Raw genomic sequence first — 22,701 nt, 5'->3', positions numbered from 1 at the left:
TTGGAAACACCTGATTGCAAAAAGGAAATAGCAAAGTGGAACTTTTAATGAAGTATCGTGTAATTCAGGTGAGTGTCAGAGAGGACTTTCCCACCACAATTAAGAGTTGATGGGAACATCTCCTTTAACTCTAAGATGGTGTTTAACTGCATCTCTGGGCACCTGAATGCCTTCCACATTTGTCCAAGATAATCTATAGATTCTTCTTGTAATTCGTGGTTTGGAAGAAGCTTTTCTTGATGATTCATGCAGGGAACATTTTAACTGAAAGGCCTTCCCATCTGCACGACACATCTGTGGTGCAGTCAGCTACTTCACTTACAGGAAAGGCACATACAGTAGTCTTTCAAAAGTGGAGCAGACAGTTCTTCCCTTAAAATTATTTTGCATAAACCTTTATGAGTGCCCCAGATCTTGATGGTACAAATTTAGGCTTAATCTAGTGTGAAAGAATGCCAAGAGTGAGCCTCTAGTTTTTACTGCTGCACTATGATGGGCAGATTGCAGCAGGGTACAAGAAAGAAACCTAAGCATAGAATGAGTGCCCCAGATTTTCATGGTGCCAGTTGAGGTTTAATCTGGCCAAAAAAGCATGCTGTGAGTGGGCTTCTGGTTTGGACAAAGAAAACCATCAGGGCAGAGGATAGAAAACAGAACCTGCCATTGTGTTCAGTTGTAGCTTACTTTTTCCTTGGAAATAAGTCCTCTTTTGCAGTTTGCTTACTTTTAAGTAATTCTTCTCAAATGTATTTATTAATATGTCTGGGAGACCCATTTTAGAAACCATTCTTTCTGTTTTATTCTACAACAGCAGAAGAGAGTAAACTGACACAGTTTATGGTCTAAATTTGTTTTATATTCTTACGTATAAGCTGACATCAAGTATCTGACCCGTATCAATTTTTAATATATATGTGTGTACACACAGATAGACACATTAAAACACATACACCCATGCACTCTCTTTTCTACAGGAATTTCATCTTTTCATGTTTGTTACCTGAAGGCAAGTAATTACTTTCATGGCTCTTATTATAGGTAGGTTATCATAGGTAGGAAACATTGGTAGGTTTGCTATACTGACATATTGCTGCATGGTGGTTCTTGAGCAAATAGGTTCTTAGCCAAATCCTCTCCTGTGAGATGTTTCAGTCTTCAAGACAACTTTCTTTCTGTTTAAAAAGAATAGAAAGCAGCTGCCCCTGGGGCTCACTGATACACAGTCACACATAAGGTGTGGGTTTTTTTTCTGTGGGGCAGCCCTCCTCCTAGAAACTACTTCTGCTGAAATGTTTGTGCAGTCTGGCCTGTCTGCTCTTCCACCATGTTTAGCATAGCACATTTGCACATTTTATTGTCTGCAGCTGACGTTTGTCATTGGTGACCTTTGCTGGAGAACATGAGACCTTTAACAGTATAGGTGACCTTGTCAGCAGATAGGACAGTTCACTCTCCCTTGACTGGCCTCTTTCTGAGGGCACCTGAGCTGTTATTTTGATATTAGTAAAGTCATCAACAAAAGCAGAAGTCATTATCCATAGAGAAGACCTGGCTAGTTTAATGCAGCAGCAAGAAGTCTCATTGAAGAGCAAAGATGGGAAATCTATCAGTGAGAAGCTGGAAAGGGCTAAGCCAATGCGATCTTTGATTTCAGTGGGAAGTCATCACATAGGAAGTGATTGTGTGCTTGAGTCAAGGAGACTTGGGGTTTTAATTATTATCTGGAAGAACCCCCTGCCTTTCTGTCTTGTACACATGATGCTTTTCCATGTTTCTTGTGACTGAGAAAGTCTCATTTTGTAACCACCAGCACTGTGCAAAACAGAAATCTCAGCACAAGTATGAATGTCTTCACCATCCTTTTGAATTCAGCTGTTCAACTTGCACAGAGCAGACCTAGTAGCATCCACGTTCTTGATAACCAAAAAGAAAGTAGCAACTGCCTTAATCAAAAGAGATTATAGTATTCTCCCAGAGCAACAGCATCTCTTTGATTTGTGGGGGGGAGACAACTGAAAAACATGGCAATAGTGAAAGGAAAGAAAAGGAAAGAGTTATGTCCTTTTCCAGTGACAGCCTCCCTCCTCCTTCTCACTTCATGCCTGTGCCTGTGGTGGCTGGTGTTCAGGGTTATTACTTGTCCGAGTTTTCTGAGGGATGTTTTCCTTGTTGTGTCCATTCAGGTCTCGGTCAATCAGCGGAGCATCGTCTGGGCTCTCCACCAGTCCTCTCAGCAGTCCAAGGGTAAGTGGTGCTGCTTCAAGATCTGTTGGTCTAATCCACTCACACATGCTTGATGCTTTTCGACATCTGTTGCTCCAGAGCTGTGGCTCTTAGCTGGGATGTTTTGCTTTTCCTTGGCAGCTTGTAAATTTTAACGGGCGGTGAGGGAAATGTTACTGACAAATGCAAGCGGAGAATTTTTCCTACATGTTCCCTGCACTGTTAGCAGGGGTCTCATTGTGCCCCTTCCCTTTTTCAGTCCCATAAGCACACAGAATAACATTGCTATGACAGAACACTCTATATCCAGCTGAGGTCTGCATACAGCCTGGTTTCAGACCAAATGATCAGGAGCCATTTCACAGCTGCCTTCAATTAGGTCACAGTAGAGCACCAAACCACGCTGGTTATCTTCTGTTTGCCTCAGAACAGCTCGTATTAGGAAGTCAGAGAAAATAAATTATACAAATTTGAGGGCTAGCAAATCTAAAAGGAAAGTAAGAAGCTGACTGACTAGGATAAGTTAAGAACATTCAAATCCCTATAAATAAGGTACTTCCGCATGCCCTTTTTAAGCATACAGTCAACTAAATACTGATACTCAACTAATACTGAGCCAGTACAACACATGCTTGATAGTACATTTGTTGCAAAGTTGTAAGAGTATCTAAGTGCAATGGCAGAGGCTTCCCTCTTCGTGTTAACTTCTTTGGGGATAAAAGTGAGTATTACTAGTGCCTGACAAGGTCAGCTAAGTCTCTTTAAGACTGCAGTGCTTAATAGAAGTCTAGACCTCATCAAAAAGTCTGTTAGGCTGTGACAGTGCATGTTACCTAAATGTCTGGCCCAGAGTCTTTGGAGGATTTCTACATGCTTCCCATGACTTCATAAGATGAAAAATTGATATATTCCATGTCTTAGGATATGGGTACACCTGTGGATTTACTCTTAGTTATATGAAGATAACATCAGTATTCCAAGTATTTGAAATTGCAATTCCATCGTAAGATTCTGTGTAATTCTTGTGAATAAAGACACACTGTCAGCCCTAAGTTTATAGTCTAGTAAAGTTTCCAGCACTTTGCTTGGTTGAATTAATTTCTGAAACCTATTTTGGACTCCTGCCAATTTTTATCCTGTTTGGCATAAGTTGTTCTTGTGGTCTCCTCTGTGTCTTTAAAATCCCAGGGACTAGTGAAGATCCGTTTCCTTCTTTCTGCACTGGGACTTCTGGTTGCCAGTGGAATGAAGCAGAGGTCTGAGAACTCTTATGCCACTGCAAAAAGTACTGGAAAAGTACAGTGGAAACAGTTTTGTGCACAAAATAAGCATCCAGTGCAGTAAAACTAAATCTTGATTTCATTAATTGATCTCTCTCTAATTTCTGACAGTTCAGTAGGATGACACCAAAGAATAAGTTTGACAATATCTGTCCCATAGTTGCTGTATCTTACCATTATTACTTAACAGGCAGTAGATTAAATAGTCTTCAAAGGGATTTAGCAATTAGGTGGTATTTTCAGCAGATCATAACAATATCAAGGCAGGTAGTATTTGAGGCTCAAAAGGAAATGTTGAAATAGAAATCATATTTTTTTAAACGTCCTTACCTATGCTTCTAATAGCACCTTAGATTATTGAAAGAGAACATACTTTAAAAAGCAAATGCACATTTCACTTTCTGCACTGCTTAGATTTGGTTCTATGAGGAATTGAATTCAGCAGCAAATAAAAGTTCTCAGATTTTACAAGATCTTTCTAATGGTGTTCCACATTGCACCAGCTGAAATCGAGACCTAATGTTGTTCTTCATTTCATTATTAAATATGTGGTAATTAAGGGTGCCTCTTCAGATTCTTAATGGCTTAAGAGGGAGTTGAATCTTACTTTATTTCTTTCAAATCTGCTTCCCAAACCATCATACACATAAGATAGGAAAATTGCAAGGAAACATTTGCAATTAACAGTCTTGAAGTTTTATCCATCGATGTCATTTGCAAATAGTTAATAGTCAGATGCTGATAGTGACTTCCACAAATTAACCACTTTCCTCATCTTTTCCCCTTCCTTGCTCATTGACAATCAGAATTTAGCAAAATGGTAGACTTTAGTTTAACTTTAAAATCCTAAGAGTAATACAAATATTTTAATGTACTGATTTTCCTTTAATTTTGGTGGCCTAACCCTAAGTTCTTTGAAGTAATTGCAAAACTTCAATGCAAACAATTTAAAGATGTAAGTCTTAAATAAATTTATACAGTTTTTTAAATATGGCAACATTGTGCTAATCCGTCGCACCCAGGAAGGAAACTCCCTAGTGAGTGTGTTTCCCTGGGACTGAGATTTGAGGCAAGGTTACATGTACATGGTGTGTCTGGTTAATTATTGATTACAGCTTTTAGGTGTCAAGAATAGATAATAATAATGGTGATGTGTAATTTTTCGTAGTTAATATCTTTGTAGAAATCAGAATCTAAGTGTAGACCAAAGCTGAATATCTCGAGTAGTGACTTCTGTTTTTACAATTATTCCAGTACTTGTAATCTAAGGTGTTAATAGCAATGTTTTGTAAGGACTTTTTTTTGTTGTTTTCAATGTGATTTTTAGCCTGCTAGTATCCCTTAAAAGGCTTCTACCCTTCCAAGTCTGTCTATTGCTGTTTGCTGTCAAAGTATGAATGGTTTCCCAAAATGCGTCTTAACACGTGTAAATGTTCCTGTTTGGGAAAAAAAATCATAATCCCATTTTGATACCTCAGTGATGGATTATGAACTTTGCTTGTATTTTCCTTTTTAAACTATGTCTTACGAAACAATGGCTCCCCCCACCCTCTTCTTAGACATGGGACTTAATGGCAAATACTGCTGAGACTTTATGACAGAAATTCCAATTATCAAGCTATCCTTCAATGCAATGAGGGATGTTGCAGGAGAAGCATAAAGTCTTGTGGAAAGTATCATCTCTTCCCAGATAAATAAATTTGCCAGACCTTGCTGAAGTTTTTGCTGTAGCAGTTAACAAATCAAACACCAATCTGAGTTCATATATTTCTCGTGGTGTTGTGTGCTCTGAAGCTTCCAAGTGAAGGCCGAGCAATTTACCCCCCCAGGTCAGGGGAGGAGAGTGGGTGCCCAGGTGGCATCACTCTCCCTTTTCCCCCTCTTTCTGCAATGGGTGGCTGCAGCTGGTGCATTACCCAGCCAGGCGTAAAGAGGAAGGAAAGAGGTTCTGACTGGTGTGTGCAGTAACTATGTGTATCCCCTGCCACTCCGTGTGTATCACACACCTGTTCTGAGTCTCATCTCTCTACGGGGTTTGCATATGGGCACATGGAGCTGAAAGAGGTGGTCCCAAATCACCGAGACATCTTGATTTGTCTGTGGCTTGAGTGGTTCTTCTTCCCCTTCCTCACCTCCCTACAGCATCGTGCTTCTCTCACTGCAGGGCAATCAGAACAATCCCAGGGAGATGGCATTTCTCTCTTCTTTTTTCTTGGTTACTTTCTTTTTCTTTGTTTTTTTCTTTTTTTCTTTTTTTTTCCTTGTTCCTTTGTTGTACTTTTCTTTCTGTTGTTTTCCTTTGCTGACACGTGGTTGGTTAATATGATGAAGCCTGTTATGACACTGTTGTTCTTGCTGCTGCCGCTGCTGCTGTTGTTGAATATGCTGTGTTCCCAGCTAACTGCATGTCTTTTTTTTGTTTTTTGTTTGTTTGTTTGTTTTCGTTTCTTTGCAAAATCCCTCCCCCTCACTACCCCTTCACCTCCATCTCCTGTGTCTCCTTGTGACATGGTGCATCTTTGTGACTCGGATGGATTTTATTCTGACTTTCCTTTCTCCGCTCGCCCGCTCTTTGCGTATTTCACTGTTTTTGATGTGCATGGACACTCTGCGTCTGTCTCGTAGCCTATCAGAAAGTTCTTCATCCCCCCTCAGACCTCCGACCTCCCTTTCTCTCCCCGACCCCAAGTCTCCTTGGACCCTGATGCTTGTAGGAACGCCTCCAGGCCTGGACATGTACTCCAACCAAAGCCAGCACTTCAGCCCAACCCAAAGACGCAGACTTTGCCATCCAAGAGCAAATTGGCTGAAAAACCACTCCAGTCTACTAAATCCAACCCACTCCCTGCCAGCAATACCAGCGCCCCCTCTTCCCAGAACAACCCTGTGCAGAATGCTCAGGGCCGCTCGCCTGCTGCCGGCTTTAACCCACAGCTGGCTGTTCCTAAAGTGCAGACCAACCCTATGTCTCCTGTTAGATTGCTCCCTTCTAGTACTGACCCAAGCACCAAATCTATCCCCATCATACAGGTCACCCCTCACCCCTCTCCAAGGGGAAGTCCCCTCCCTACCCCCAAGGGGACACCTGTTCATACGCCAAAGGAGAGCCCAGCAGGCACACCCAACCCAACACCACCATCCAGCCCCAGCATTGGAGGAATGCCCTGGAGGACACGGCTCAACTCCATCAAGAATAGTTTCCTGGGGTCTCCTCGCTTCCATCGTCGGAAATTGCAAGGTGAGTACTCACCCAGCCACAGAGGGTGGTTCTGACTTGGGCAGATGTTCGGCAGGAATTTCATACCTGTCTGTGGCTCTGCAAATTCTGTGTACCAAGGGCTGAATATTGGTGCGGAAAATGAGTGATAGCATCAGCCAAGCTCTAACCCACATGTGAGCAGGCTCTGTTGTGCCACTGCACCTTCTCCAACGGCATCTCCTGAGCCCACTTCACACTCCAGTCATACAGCTCTTACTATCCCTGTTGTGACACTTAGACCACAAGAAAAATCTATCTTCAGCTCCTTCACTTGCGTTGCAAGTGGACCTAGGGCTCAGCCATTTCCCCTGTGGCTGTGCTCCACTGCCTCTCCACAGCCACAGGCTGAGCCTTATGCTGAAAAACAAGACAGCCAGAGGCAATAGGCTGAAATTGTCCTTCTGAAGCACAGCTATTTTGATCTTGGTTAATGCTTTTTTTTGCCTCCTTTGGTAATTGGTGCAAAAATCTCCTTAATACAATCAGTGGTTTCATATCTGCTGGCCTACTTCAGTTTTCTGAGTCTCTAGAGTGTTGACATGTGCAAAATTTTCTTCCTCAGGCTCCAAGTGGCTTTTTTGCATGCAGGCAAAGGGCACCCAAAGTCACATGCCTTATCCTTGGATGTCAGCAGCAGCTATCCCAACACCCTGTGGTTTTACAGGATACTGGGACATGTTCCCATGGGAAAGGAGGATTACAGGCATGGAATAGTTAGATTTTGAACTGTGATGGTCAGTGCCATTGTCTCTGAGGTGGTCAGAGAACTGCAGAGAATTGCAGCAGTGACTGAGCTGCGTCCAGCTGGGCTTTGAGGCAATTGCAAAGCAGTCGCATTGGCACAGTGTGTTTGGATCTGAACCAGAAACCATTGAAGCCAGTGCAAGATTACCTAAGGACCTAAGGAAGGGTAGAGTGAGCCTTGAAATGCAGCACTTGATTAGATGCAGAGATCTAGAGACACATGACTGGTGTTCAAATGGCAGAACTAGTCTACAGAGTCAGTGGGCAAATGCAAGTGGGTGCAATGGCAGAATTGTTTCGTTGGTGTTCAAGCAGAAAATGGAAGGTGTACTGAATCATCAAATTTCTTTTCTCCCTCCCTCTCTTTGGCTGTGCGCACGTGGGCAGTACCTACACCTGAAGAGATGTCTAATTTAACCCCAGAGTCATCCCCAGAGTAAGTACTCTGCCTTTTTTTCCACCAAATACCAGTGTCATTTCCTGGCCTGAATGCCATAAACTGACATATTTCTATTCTGGATCAGTATCTGTTTGTAACCTCTTGTCCTGTGGGTGAGACAGAGATGTGAAATGATTCTTCTGCTAAGGACTGTGCATAAGATACATACCTCAGTAATGGCACTGGGGTCAACAGGTGATGAAACAGTCTCCCAGTAACCACCTCATTTTCTCACAGCTTGCCGAATTTGCTGGGTTTGTAACATGTTTCTTCTCTCTTCATTCATTTGGTTGGCAAGTAGATCACTCGCTGGGACTGGAGAGGCTGCTCAGTGGCTTATACTGGCATTAACTGTGCACCAGAAAGTCTTCCTTTTAGTACAGGAGAGTTTGCATCCTCAGGATAGCATGCAGGAGGCTCTGCTAAGATAATTCCGAGGGATCTTTGGCTGCGATAGGAAGCGCAGTGTTAATTCTAGGCAGCAGTACTGGGACATGGAGAAGCTGTTTCATATTCACCAGGCTCATTCCTAAAAGTCAGTGTGCGTTTCAACCATTTCACTGCACAAATGTGCGTCACTGCATGGCAGGTTTGGAAGTTGCTGCCAGAGTGCTGCTCCGAACACTTCCTAATATGCAACAGATGCCAAATTATTCCTTTTTATTTTCACAGCTTGTGTTTGTGCACCCAATGCCCATAGACTTAGCCTGCCAACTAAGGCAATTTGGCCTCTTGTTAAGAGACTTGTGTGAAATATTCATGAGTCTTGGATGGGAATTTTGAGCTTAAAGTTTTGTAATTGGTGACAATGGTATTGTCTTCACAACTTGCCCCAGACCTGGCTTTTATCTGGTGTAAGATGGGCACTCTATTTGTAGTACTGCAGAATGGAGAGGGATAAAGGCTTCAAGAGAGAGAGAAGTAGGGATTAGTAAAGGTATCCAGGAAAAAAATTGGAATATACTGTGTTTTCAACACTTTCAAGCATTTACTGATAGAGAGGCATGAGAGAATTTCATAAAATTGGCACATCATTATCACAGAAATATACAATACTCTCATCTCACGTGTTTTTAAAGCCATTAAAACAGAAAACCTTTAGAATTAAATTTCTCCTCTTCGTTGCATGTATGTTGGTGGAAGTTTTGCTGTTGATTTAATGTCTTCCCTGCTTCCCACTCACTCTTTAAAAGCTGGTGTAGAGAAGTAGTGCCTGTCATTTGAGGCAGTTTGGATGCAAGTCAAAGCCTAAGGCCCTCTTTTCTTTTTCTGTATAATTGCCAAATTAATGAGTTCAATTGGGCTGCACCCTGCAGTAAACATAATAAAAGTCATAAAAAGTAATGAACTAGATTATATTTTAATGATAGATGTCTGTTGCTCAGTGCCCACTTCCACGTGTCTTATTTTTTCCCATATTTTCTTCTTTTCTGTAAGAAATAAGATATCCTTATCAAGAGCTGTACTGACCTCATGGGTTGAGTGATAAATGCATGTCCTTGCTCTGTCTGGTACAGCAATGCCTGCCATTCATTTAACAAACCTGATGATTAGGTAATACACTTCAACGTGTCTGGGTAATGCTGTTCTTTCTCATGTGAAAAGTCCTAGAAAATGTGTTAGGGATGACATTTAAAGAGACTTAGCTCCAGCTGCTTTAAACCTGCAAAGCTCCATTTGCTTGAGTAGAAATGCTGCTATTTATGCCAAGTAGGTAAACCCCTGGAGGTTACTGATCTGTGCGCTCAGAGACAGAGAAGGAACACAGAAGGCGACGTGGTCAGACACTCCAAAAGTAGGAAAAGGAACAACATTATAGGAGTGAGAAATTTCAGTGTGAAGTAATAAAGCACCAGCCTCTATTTTCATGCTAATTTATTTGCTTTTTCGTCAGCTGGACACCTGATTAGATTCCCTAGTGTAAGCTACATACCCAGCTTCCCCCACATATCTCCTAACTCACTCCCCCTTTAAGAAGTTTGCCATGACAAGAGAAGATTCTTAATTTTAAGTACATTTTGTACTGCTTACAGCCTGATCTTGTGAGATGCTAGAGCATGTCATTCGGGGTGCTGAGGATTCATACACAACCCAAGTTAGTAGCATTTAATGCCCTCTAAGAGGAGAAAAACCTTTATTGTGTAATTTTACTCCAAAGCTGTCCCCTGTTCTCAGTGGGTCTATTCCCTAGGTGTATGAATACAGCTAGTTCTGACAGTTTTGGGGAGAAAAGCCAGTGCATGTGTGCTGTGTCTTGATTCTGCTCATTACAGAAACAGGAGAGGCCACTGACATATATTCCGTCTTATGTGACACCAGCAAAGTTATTTTAGTGAATTCCAATGATTTACAAGCTGGAGTGTAGCCCAGGCTACCAGTGAATCTTCCAGACTCACTATTACGGGTGATAACCTCACTGAGGAAAAGAGCCCAGATGGATTCTGGAGACTCCAGACCATGCTGAACAGGAAAACATCTCCCTATGTTCTGGGCCCTCGTTAGCTGTGCTTGTTAAGAGACCTATAAATGAGGGGCCAACAAACCCATTAATGAAAATACAAAAATGAAAAGCCATATTTTAAGATGGCAGACCTGCAGTTAAATAAGCACACTTTTGCAGGCCCATGCTTCCCCTGAGCCCTTGGAGTCCATCCAGCCAGCCCTGGTTCAGGGGATGATACAGCCAAGCCTAAGACAAGCAGCCGTTTTAGATGGATAACCAGGTGCTAATTTACTAATGAGCACAGACCCCTTACATGCAGGGAGCTATTGCCCCAGCTCTCCAGGGGCTTGTGGAGTTGTTGTGGTGTGTGAGAGACACATGAGCTAATTAGTATGTAATTTTCTTTCACACTCTAACCCTGGCTCCTTAACGACCATTTAAATGAGAGGCCCTCTCTCTTTACTGCTCCCTATGCTAATCTCTGGCTCACTGGCTTAGTTACAGATGCTTATGAATATTTTAGGGAGTGACAGTTTTCCAGCCCACTTTAATTGAGTGGGGGGCACTGGTTTACCAAATTGCAAGTGACTCTTTCTGTACTCTTATTTTTGGTTGCCTGCAGTAAATGAAGCAAATCATTATTTGCCCAGCCAAGTGGTCTTCCAGTTGTGGTCTTTCTGCTGTGTGCATTAAATGGGCAGTGGGCCCATAGCTGCACAATTCATGGAGCACTCTGGGGTGGGGAATGAGTGCAAATTGCTGGACACTGCTGAGATCAAGCTTTGTTCTTTATCCTGAAGGCCTAGACTTCAAATTAGTTTCCTAGTTTGCTCCTCTCTCTCTTAGCCTCTGTCCTTCCTCTGCCTCTGCCTCACTTTGCCGCAGACAGTGAGTCTACTAGCAGCTCGCTCCAGTTGTTTATTGCTTTGCTGGAAAACTGGTGTATAGTAATCCCTTTTGCAGATGGCTCTCCTTGTGTGGAGAGATTGTCTTCTTCCACTGAGTGGTGAATGTCCACCCTATTGCTTGCCATGCTGCAACCTGGATTTGGCATTATGAAGTATGCTGTAAAGGGGAAAAAAAGGCAGTCTCTTGGTGGTAGGTCTTTCCATTTCTGACATTTTCATGCTGAATTCTTCCCTACTAGAATATGGCTGATTTAAGTGTGATTTTCCCTGGGTTTAGTTTGGTCCAGCAAGTATTTGGCTGCGTCTCACAGCTGACAGCCTCTTTTTCTCCCCTCAAAACCACACCTTTCAGAGATGCTACTTTCAGGTTCTGGGTAGTGTCTCCCACTAACATTCATGTCCCTGCATTCTTCCTTTAGCCTGTTTAACTTAAAAGCTAATGTCAATGAAGTGTATTGAAATGGTTAAACAATAAGCAAAATCAAACATCTGCTGATACGATCAGTGTGAAAAAACAGAGCAGTTTAGTTTTATGATGAAACCACTATCTGATGCTGGAAGAAACTGAGGAGCTGGACTGCTGCCAGTGGAAAGCCTGAACTGTGTTTTGCATGGTGTTGTTATCTCCTTTCTTAATACTGAAAATTCATTCCTTTGTAGGCTGACCAGAGTTCACGCACTATATAGACACCCTGAATGGGACTGATGAACAGGACACTCTTTGTCCTGGCCTTGCATAATAGTGGATTTCCCTCACTGATAGATTGGAGCTCCAGTGAAATCTACAGCTTGCTTTAAAAAGCAAGATCTTGTGATTGTACCATCAGCCCAACAGGACACCTTCAGAAAAACATCTTTCCGAGTCCTTTAACACCAAAAGAGTTGAAATTGGGTGGGAAGGAACTTAAATCTTTATGTTGCCAGGATCTGCATGTTGTCACAAGAAGCTGAGAGATCCCTGGAGACAAACCAGAAACGTGTCCCCTGGTTTATATGTACTTTGTATATGCAGTATTCGCTGGTATATTGGCTCAGTCAGAAGAGTTACCATTGCTCCTGATTTTTCATTGTTGGTGACACATGCTGCCAGAGTAAGGCTGTGTGGCCTGTCATTTCATCAGTTTTCACCAAGTGAAATGTCATTTTGGATGTTCTCTGATACTGTCTCCCACTTACTATTAGTAATACCATCACATCTGGAATGTCATCAAAACTTTCTCATGTGTTTTTTAATATTTTTTTTCTAGCTAGGGGCATGTGGGAAATAAGAAATAGTGTTCAATATTCTAAACAGCGCTCTCTTTTCGTCACATCAGGCTTGCCAAAAAATCCTGGTTTGGTAATTTCATCAACTTGGAGAAAGAAGAACAGATTTTTGTGGTCATTAAGGACAAACCCCTAAGCTCCATTAAGGCTGATATAGTCCACGCTTTCCTCTCGGTGAGTCACCTCAGCTGCCTCCAGGAGGCATCCCTCACTGGTCATTCCAGGATTCTGTGTTCCAAATGTTACTGGACAGGGGCTTGGCTCCTTCAAAAGCATCCTCTGTGAATCTAATTTGCATGGCCCGCACTGGACTGTGTGTGAATTACTAACTGTAGATAATGCTCTCTAAGGTGAGAAAAGATTTCAGCCTTCTTGGCAAGGCCTCCAGGTTGCCAGAGTTCGGAATTCCACGGCAGTAGAGCACAATGCTGGCACAGTATCAAGACAGAGATTTGCTGCTTTGTCAAATTAACATTACAGTCACCGGCTGGGCAGCAGATTGGGTCTCCCTTTGCTGGGTATGCCCTCCACCACTTCAGCCAGACCAAAGGCCTGTCTTACATCTGCATTTGTTACTTTGAATCCCCACTTCAGTGCTATATGGCAGAAAGAAGGATAATTTCTTCTGGTGTCCAGAGTATCAGTTGTTGCAGATGTGGTTTGTATACAGCCTAGGAAAAGAGAGGGAAATTGTCTTTTTTTCCTCTAGAAGGTCCTTCTCATTATCTAGAGGTACCAGTGACAAAAAGGTCAGCACAGCAAAGTTAATTTAAGAGGTTTTTCAGTTCAAGGTAGTCAACAACATAAATACACTTTTTCCAATAAAATTAAGAGAAGGAAAGTTAATGTCTTATATTGTTTGTTAAATTGATTTTTTTTTTCCACAAAATACTGAACTCCATTTCAATCTTTGTGATTCTGCAATGAACTTCTTCAAAAAAATCAGCCGTAACCCTTGTTACTGTACAAGAGCACAAGGAGTAAGTGCAGTACAGTAGTGGGCATCAGACACTGGTGTCCATCCCAGGTTGGTTATAAAAAGCCATGTTACTGCATCAACTTCATGCATTTAGCTGTGCTTTTGGGTTTATATTGTGTAGTGTGCTCTACTGTCCATAATGGTGATCCTGTGCATACCCCACGTGTGTGGTTTAGGTGTGATGTAGGGATTTGTGTGCAAAACCAGTGAATCGTCTCTTACAGCAACATCCAAACTTAAATGCATTGTCATGGCCTGCTAATTAAGCCCTTAAAGTTAGCTTGTCAAAGAACTCATCTTCATTTTTCCTCCTGAATTAGTGACCAGATTTCCAAGTAACTTGTTTGGGTTTTTTTTTAATCTGGTCCTTTATGAAGCAATAAATAGAATATGAGTATGTTGTTAAATTTTGGGGGAAAGTGTGGAAGGTAACTGCCTGAAAATTAGGAAGTTACAAAATTCCACCATGGTTCTGAATATCCAGATGTTGGATGATATCACAAAGCTTCTCAGAGTTGAGAAGATTGATAAAAGTTGTGGTTTGAGTGAGTTGTTTGCAGGCATGCTTTTCCTGTGGATATCCCAAGCACTTTTAAGTGTCTGCTCTGTGTCTTGATGTCTATTTGACATCATAGAATCACCAAGCAATTGAAGTTGGAAAGATCTTCCTCAGGAGGTCTCCTCAAAACAGGAACAGCTGTGAGATCAGACCAGGCTACTTAGGTGTTTTTTATATTCAGTTTTATATCCCACTGACTTTTCTGCCCACTGCCTTAATACCACTTTTTGCTCAGCAAAAGGCATTTCTCAAAACTGGTGGATGAGTAGGAAAAGAAAGACTGAGTGCATGAAGTTGAGCAACATGTGTGAATTCATAAGCATGTTGGGTATTGCACCAATATTCAACCCTTAAATTTAGGTCAGTCCTGTAAGCAGCAGTGCATTCTTCTGTGGTGCCCTGTGGGAACCTAGAATGCAGGGAATATTTCTCTGCCTGTTTTGAAGGGTTCTACCCCCCTGGACAACACTGACCTTGATCCATGGAGAAAATTGCCTACCCTTTGGGAAGAATTAGAATCTACACTGGTGTGAACTAGGTGATAGAATACTATGTAAGATTGTCACAGGGTGAAAAATTTAGAGGTTTTGGGTTTATTAATATAGTAAATAGATAAAAGCAAAAAACATCAAAATGGAGGATTGTTGTTGTTCTCCAGACCTTCTTCTTCTACTATTCCATATTCTGCAGTAGAAGTAGTTTGGGATGATTGGATAAAGAATTCTGCAGTTCCTGACTGCATGACTAGATAACTGGTAGAAAAGTAAAAATAATGTACACTTTTAGTGACCATTGGTTAGTTTACCTTTAAAAAGCCTTGAGCTTTCCTGCATTTTGCCTTTTGTATTTTGCTCTGCTTCATGCTATGCTGTCAGCATGTGAATTACTGATAAGGTATAATAAACAACATGAAGACTGAGAAAATACAGAAGTCCCGTTCGTCTCTGACTCCTGGCAAAGACTCTAAAAAGCCTCCCCCATCAGGGGAGACACAATTAAGACGTCGCCTCCGTCAGTGCCCAGCAACCTACACTCCTACTGAGTCCACAAGAACACTGTACATTACAAATTCAAGACCAGAAGCAAATCTAGCAAAAGTTATTAATTCTGGAAATGTGTGTTGTTATAAACAGAATTTTGCAGAATTTTTTTTCCCTTTATGCACTGCTTCTACTGTCTGCTTCTACCAACCTCTTGCAGATCCCAAGTCTCAGTCACAGTGTCATCTCACAGACAAGTTTCCGTGCAGAATACAAGTCCACAGGAGGTCCTGCTGTCTTCCAGAAGCCAGTGAAGTTCCAGGTGGACATAACATACACAGAAGGGGGAGAGGCGCAAAAGGAGAACGGGATCTATTCTGTCACTTTCACACTCTTATCAGGTAACCATGGCAAAGCTCTAAAATGGGTGCAGGCTGGCTTAGAGGCCTGCAAATTGCTGTGCCAGAGGAAAAAGTATAACTGACTGAACTTCTCAAGGGAAAATTCAGTCAGGAGCAAGGAGGACATCAGGAAAAAAATGGTGTTGGTAGTGATGGAAATGCAGGGAGGGAAGGAGATTCCCAAAGAGGTGAAGTTGGCACTGCCATGATTAGTGCTAAAATGGCTGTTCTGTGCGTCAGTTTTGGGGTAACTCATGGTACTGGCTCCCTGTTTCATTCAGAAGTCCCAGAGTCGCAGCTGGGCACTGTGAGACCATAGTTTCTTCCTTCTGACAGAAACATGCACTCACTCTTTTCCTGTGGGTGGCCACATGCACCCCACAGAGGGGTCGCAACAAAGAAACAGACCCCCCACACCTTTTCTGTCTTTACAAAAGGAGCCCTGAAGCCCTCCCTCCTCCTGTTGAGTCCAGCACACCATAGTCCCTTTGGCTGAAGGACAGACACACATTCAGGACATTCCTGGAGACAGGACTGAGGGGAAGATGCTTGTGATCCTTCCCCTGCAGCCTTGTGTGTGGGCTTGGCTCCCGTTGCTCTCACAGCCACTTGTGCCTCTTGTCTCCTCACAGGTCCAAGCCGTCGCTTTAAGAGGGTAGTAGAAACCATTCAGGCACAGTTGTTAAGCACACATGACCAGCCTTCAGTGCAGCAGTTATCAGGTAAGTGGCTTCTACTGTCCAGCACCTTCAGCAGGGACAGGAATGTGAAATGCCTCTCGTAGCAGGAGGCTGAGGGAGGCCATCCCTCTGATCACAGCAAAAACTGAGCTCCATTCAGACAGAGCAGTAACTCCCTGCACCCACCCTACTCCTCCCTTTCTCATTCCCACTCCAGTGCTCCCAGCGCATTCCCCAGTTGAACAGCTTCTGCCCACCACCCGCCCAAAGAGCCATTTGCCCACTTCTCCATCAAAAGCTGCACCATCAATAGATCTTCCAGATTTTCTCCAGCTCTAAAATCTCCCAGAGAAGGGACGTGCTCTAGAGGATACTTGATTTTCAAACCCTTCAGGCATGCTTTAGAAACCTCCAGATTCAGAGGGTCCCAGAACAAACTTGAGAGCTACTTTTAACTTAGCCATTAACATATGGCCAGAAAGTGGTTAATAGTTTCCAGCAGTGTGATCAAATTCTCAATACCATGGGTAGCACAAATTATATACTAAGGTTCTGCAGAAGCTATATTTTATCTATTTGAAAAGTAAATTTCAATTCCTCGTGGTGGTAGAGAAAGCCTTACGTGTGTGACCCTGTGCAATGACATCAATCTGGATGTGCAGGCAGCCTGAATTGATAATACAGAAACCAGCCTCATCCCATCGTTATGTAGCAGGTGTTCACTCTGAACACTGTACTGGTTGTACACACACACACAAAATCTCAGTGGTAACTCTTCTATCCTCTAAAAGGACAGAACAAAGAAGAAGGTAAAAGTTGAAAGTTTAAGGCAGATAAGCTATTGGGAATGTGTCAAGGCAGGAAAAATAGGGGAAAGAGGAAAGAATGTGCAGACCCTGGGAATAAATAAATAGGAGCAAGGTGGAGAGTAGAGGCTGCAGCAGAAGAGAGTGAGGCAGGAGGAGTGGGAGATGAAAAGGAAGTAAATAAATATTATACTTTAGAGCCAAATTCTGTTCTTGACCCTTGTGTGAACAAGCCAAGACAAAAGTGGGGGAGTTAAGTTGGCATTGAATCCTACAGTTAAGTCCCAGATGTCCTTGGCTCATTGCACATATGGGTTACATCCTTCTGGTCTAACAGTGTGGCTTTAGCATCCAAAGATAAAATAGCTCCATCTAGAAGTGTATGTGCCTAGTACCTGACAGAGAAATATGCTCTGTTTAGTGTCCACTTTGCTTTTGGCCTCCAGCACTGCCTGACCTGCTGCATGCTGGAATGCAATGGTGACCAGCACATGGGTTATCCTGTTCGGAAGCAGGGAAAACAAGGACACTATAACTATGGCTGATTCAGGTTTTGCTCTCTGGACTTTTGACATTAAGTCAAACTCAAGGAAGCAGCCAGAATTTTCTGCCAGCCCTTCCTCTTGGGAAATGCTGAGGCTAAGTGGGAGTGAGGGGAATTAGATAGAAAAGCATCCTTTAAACGTATTTCATACTACTCCTGAATATGAACAATATTCAAGCATTCCTTGTTTTGTAGGGAATGAAGTGAGGAAAAAATGGTTTAAAAAGTGAATAACTTGATGATCTCTCTTAACTTCTTCACCCTAATATGTGTTAGCTACGGAGGCTCTATAGAAATACTTGAACCCTCTTGCACACTGGCATGTGAAGCAGGATATCTCCCTAAGAAAGCCACTGTTACAGCAGTAATAAAAACCATTCATCTGACTAAGACTCAGGAAAATGTTTTCAGAATACTCTGCTGTGACAAATGTGTCTGACTTACAGTTTTGCTCTGGTTCTGGAATGGAAAAGTTGTATTATTTCTACTGCCTAAAGCTACATGAGAGCATATTGTTTTAGCAGAGAGACCCCAGCCTGACCTCTAAGGCCAGAGTGGAACAGATAACTCCACATGGAGTAAAAACAAAATTATTGGTCTCTTAAAATTTAAAAATGAGAATTCCCTTGGCTGGGGACTTAGCAAGGCAAGACAGCTCATGAGACAGAGTGCCAAACTGTTCTGTATCACACCACCTGACCTGATTAGGAATATGCACGTCTCTTGAAAATGAGAGAAGTCCACCTGAAAATTTTAGGTTGGAGCAGCATACAAGAAAAAGAGAAAAGGAAGGGATGGGAAAATAAAGAGATCGTTACCAAAAAAGAGGCAACCTCTGCATCAAAGTAGGGTGGCCCAATAGTTCACATCCGCAGCCACTGAGAGTAAGGGGAAGAAAAGGGATGAAGGACAGCCCCAGTTCACATCCAGCACCTTGCTTAGCTGGGTGTCTGGTCGGAAACATGTGCAAAATCTTCCTAGAAATTGCCATGGAATTAATCAGCATTTCTCACTAGAAACAAGGCAAAGTCTTCTCTGTTTCTCTTCTCCTCCCATATTCCCAGCTCTGAACACCATGTAGGCATTATGGTGGTCGGGCCCTGTTCAGGTTCATGGTTTGAGGATGCTGCGTAGGCAGTCCACTACTGCAACAGATTGAGCTCACCTTCACTTAGACTCTCCTCCTCCATGGCTCTGAGCATGGTGCTGTCTCTGACCAGCAGCACTGGTTCAGCACTGGAGCTTTTCCTAGCTCCTTGTGCACAGACACATCCTATGTGTGGTTGTCTCTCCTGCCTTACAGTTCTGATGCTGTTACAGGTGGGGTGATGAAAACAATCTCTGAAAGGTGCATGCATGTAAAGGGAGACCTGTAGAAGGGGGAGATTTAACGAACTCAGTATAAAGCAGAACAGCAAGGACTAATGAACCTATGGCAGTGAGGGTCATTCTCTCTGCTGCCCCTCTGATCTGCTGTGCAGCATCCCAGCCCCCTGAGCCGGCCTGCCTGGGTTTCAGAATGCATTTTCTTCTTTTTCATTCCTTCAGCTCACAACAGTGTTTGTAGATGTCATGTTGCCCATGCATCTCTGTGTGTGTGTGAGCCTGTTATGTACCTGATTTAGGCAGATGTTTCTGTGTCACACTTGAGCACCCTATAATATCCCTTCCTCCATATATCCTTTCATTCACTTCAATTTTTCCTTTCTAAGACTGGCTGTGCGTATTTCTTCTGGCATACTCTGAAGCAGGAAAACAGATTCCCTCCCCTACCTGAAAAGAAGTGTAAATAAATTAAATCCATTCCAAAAGTTAATGTAATGCTTCTAAAATCCGCTGTCTAGATGGACAAATTCAGTGCAACATATCAGCTTTGTATCCTAATGTTTCAGGACCTCTGTGCCATAACTGCTGAGACAATACCAGGTCTAGGACTCATGACTTGCATAGAGCAAGTAGATAGGGATTGATTGTTCATTTTTTGTTCCTAATGAAAGAAACTAGAGGCCAGCCTAAGATAGTGGAAGCCAAGTACCAAAAAAGCCATTGGAAGGCGTGTCTTCATGTAATCTAGAACTGGTGGAACCCCTCGCTGAAGCAGGTTCTGAATGTGAGGAGCTTACAGATGCTCATCTTCCCTTGAGTACTTCTTACTCACAGGGAAGCTGGATAACTCCCTGCACAAAAATCTTTATGGGTTTGCTAAACAGAGAAACCACAGCAGGCTCAGGAAATCTCTGACCTGACAGTGGTGAGTGAGGCACTGGTAGGAGGAAATGTTCTGTATGCTTGGCCTGCTCTTTCACTCCTGCATGTCTATGGGGCTGCTGATAGAGACAGAACCAGATCACAGATCACAGAATATTCTGAGCTAAAAAGGACCCACAAGGATCATCAAGTCTGACTCTCAGATGGTTTTGAAAGCCTTTGATCTGAACCAGAATAGTTGTCCATGTGTTTTTGTTACTGGTATCACAGAAGCCATTATGCCCAGTGAGACCATGAAAGGACCCCTTTGGGATCAAGAGGATGTCTCACTGTCTGTGAGAGCAGTCAGCCTTGTCTCTAGTCCATGAATGGCTCCATCCAGGGCCCTTATACTCAGAATCTCTGCTTAGGAAGTCCCTGGGCAGACCACCCTTTGCTGGGATAAAAGGATCTGTCTCCATGGAGGACGATATCTCAGATTTGTCCCTTTGTTTCAGCCCAGCACTCTTTCTATTAAATCATAATCTGTTTTTCTCTGATGCCTTTGCATGAAAGAGTAATAGTAGCAGCTGGTGAATAGGGACATGCAAAAGCCATCTGTGATCGTTCACAGGGTAGGAATTTTTATTTCCCTAATATTTTCTTGCTTCTCTGAGCTCTGGTTTTTAGTATGGGGTGCTACATATTCGGATTTTTTCCCATATTCCCATGTTCTGGGCAATCAGCAATACTGAAATAACCTTTATAGCTTCTTGGTAAAAGTTTTTCTATTTCCTTATTATATTTATTGTCTTCAATTGGATTTTAACCATTGACATCTCAAAGTTCTGAGCATCTCAGTGTTACTGCTGGAAGTGCCTTTCATCAGCATAAACAAGTGTTTAGAGACCATATACAGCTTCAAAACAGGGCAGTGCAAATTCTTGCTAGAGCACTGATCTGTGAATTCCAGGTATTTTATGGCTCACAAGAGCTGCAGGCTGGCAAATTGCTACCAAAAAAAAATAGTAAGAAACCTACAGTTTCCAAATGTGTGAAGGATTTTATCAAGATGGAAAAGGGAGTAAGGAGCAAATGAAGTGCTTTGCAAGGTAAACTTCCAGCTGCAGACTCAAAACAAGGATGCTGCAAATGCTAGTTTGGAATTGGATTGCAGGTCAGTTTTTCTGGGGTTCATTCAGGTCCCAAGTTTCTCGTGTTTCCTGCAATCTTGTGTGAGCCTTTATGTCTTACACTCTTATAGTGTCTGGGGTAATGATTTCATCTTGCTATCAGAGTTCCACCTACAAGAAGTGCCTGTAATGCCTGGTTGGATTGGCAGAGCACTGTGTTTTTGCTAAACAGCTTTAGTGTTATTACTGAACAGCCTTCATTAAAATTAACTGAAATAGTTACTGGTAGTCCAGAAATAAAGCATGTAGAAAAAAGTCCAAGCTCTCCAGAGTTTTGATAGGAAAACAGAGAATTTCAAATAAGCACAAAAACACTGGGGAATTTCAATCTGCATGATAACTGCCTTGGACCAGAGGAGCTGGTGGCTCCCTTGACATCATCTCCCTTAATGGAAGTGTTTACTGGGGACTATGAGCATCTGGCAGGAGCTGCTCAGTGCTTTCTGCGATCCAGCCCTGGATTTGGAGATCTCAGAGGAGCAGCTGTTTGCGTGCGATTTCCCAGGCTGGAACAGGCCTCAAATTCAGAGATATCAGAAGCATCACAAACTAGGCAGCTTCCTTGTGAAATTTATGTAGGATAGAAATTAAAGAATAGAAAATTGGGAAGGAAAATTCCACAGACCACTAATAATTTTTGATGCATTCAGAGCTTCTTTGGCCTTTTGAAGGGAGGTCTTATTTTAACCAAAGCATTTGCTGTCTGCTAATGAACTGGGTGTCATTTATGAAGGAGTCTTGGTCAAATCCAAAGTGTGAGTGACTTCCAGCAATTCCTATAAAATAAGGAATTGCTTTATCATCAGAAGGATTGAGACCTGACACTGCCACCATGTTTCAATTAAAAAATTAAACAGGACACATTAAAAATGCAGTTACATGACCCATCAGTGCTTCTCAGACAGTTAAAAGCCTTTGGACCCTGGCTTTATTCACTTCTCGTGACACCTGGATCCCACAGTCACTGGATTATGGATTACTATCCATGAGCAGAAGCTGACTGGCAAGAATATAAGACTTTCTAATTAGAATGAAAATTCTACTTTAAAATGATAGAATACTTTATCACATAGAGTATTTACTAAAGCAGATGTTACAATATGATGGAAACGAAAGAAGTATTAAAGTAATTACTATAAAAGAGAAGCTGAAGACACAGTAGCACTGTTAGTCTTTCAAGTGATGCAGTATGAGCTGGTATGCTCATACTGTCTCTGCCTTAGGAATTGGGGAAAAAATCTGATGAGGTGTTGGAAGGACACTACAAATAAAAATAAACTCCTGTGCAGTTCCTGGGACTAGCCCTGATAATATAGAGAATTCAAAGTATAGTTATACATAAAAATTTTAAGAAAGATAAATTAGAGGTTTTATTAGGGTTCCTTTGATTTTTTTCTGAGGTCTCATATTTCAAAAAATTTTCCCTATCCATCAAAACTAATTCTATAACATGCAAATTTACTTTTTTTGGGAGCAGAATGGGGTCCAGAGCCCAAGATATTATGCTGTCAAAAAGTCTCTGTTACAATCCTTTTTTTGTGTGTAGATCTTGTATTCTAATCACACAACTAATGTATGTAGACCTGTGACACCATTGGCATTAAATACTAAAGACAGCTGTGCTGACTGCTATTGACTTAGGAAAAAAGGCAGTATTAACTTAAGGAGACATGATTACTTTTTAATTTGTTAAAATGAAGAATGAAACAGAAATACCAATTTCAAGAGGATCTTGGTAACCAGCCAGTTTACTTGCTCTGACATTATCCAAATGCTACCTTTTGTTTCCAGACTTCTTACTGTGTGGCCA

The 22,701-nt window shown here is 42.3% G+C and overlaps 1 protein-coding gene across 2 annotated transcripts in view; it reads left to right on the top strand.

Annotated features, from left to right (window-relative positions):
• BRSK2 (BR serine/threonine kinase 2) overlaps positions 1–22,701 on the top strand; it is a gene marked incomplete at both ends in the record, with an annotated part of 307,761 nt that overhangs the window by 271,819 nt on the left and 13,241 nt on the right. For both annotated transcript variants that reach the window (XM_082283910.1, XM_082283909.1), the window contains 6 exons: positions 2,184–2,244; positions 6,534–6,741; positions 7,894–7,942; positions 12,613–12,736; positions 15,301–15,481; positions 16,114–16,203. In XM_082283910.1, coding sequence (XP_082140036.1) covers positions 2,184–2,244; positions 6,534–6,741; positions 7,894–7,942; positions 12,613–12,736; positions 15,301–15,481; positions 16,114–16,203 — 713 coding nt within the window. The remainder of the gene's footprint in view (positions 1–2,183; positions 2,245–6,533; positions 6,742–7,893; positions 7,943–12,612; positions 12,737–15,300; positions 15,482–16,113; positions 16,204–22,701) is intronic.

The sequence above is a fragment of the Coloeus monedula genome, assembly GCF_965178545.1.
Source record: "Coloeus monedula genome assembly, chromosome: 6".
Lineage (NCBI taxonomy): Eukaryota > Metazoa > Chordata > Aves > Passeriformes > Corvidae > Coloeus > Coloeus monedula.
The sequence above is the reverse complement of the archived record's forward strand: the minus strand, read 5'-3'. Positions and strand labels throughout refer to the sequence as shown.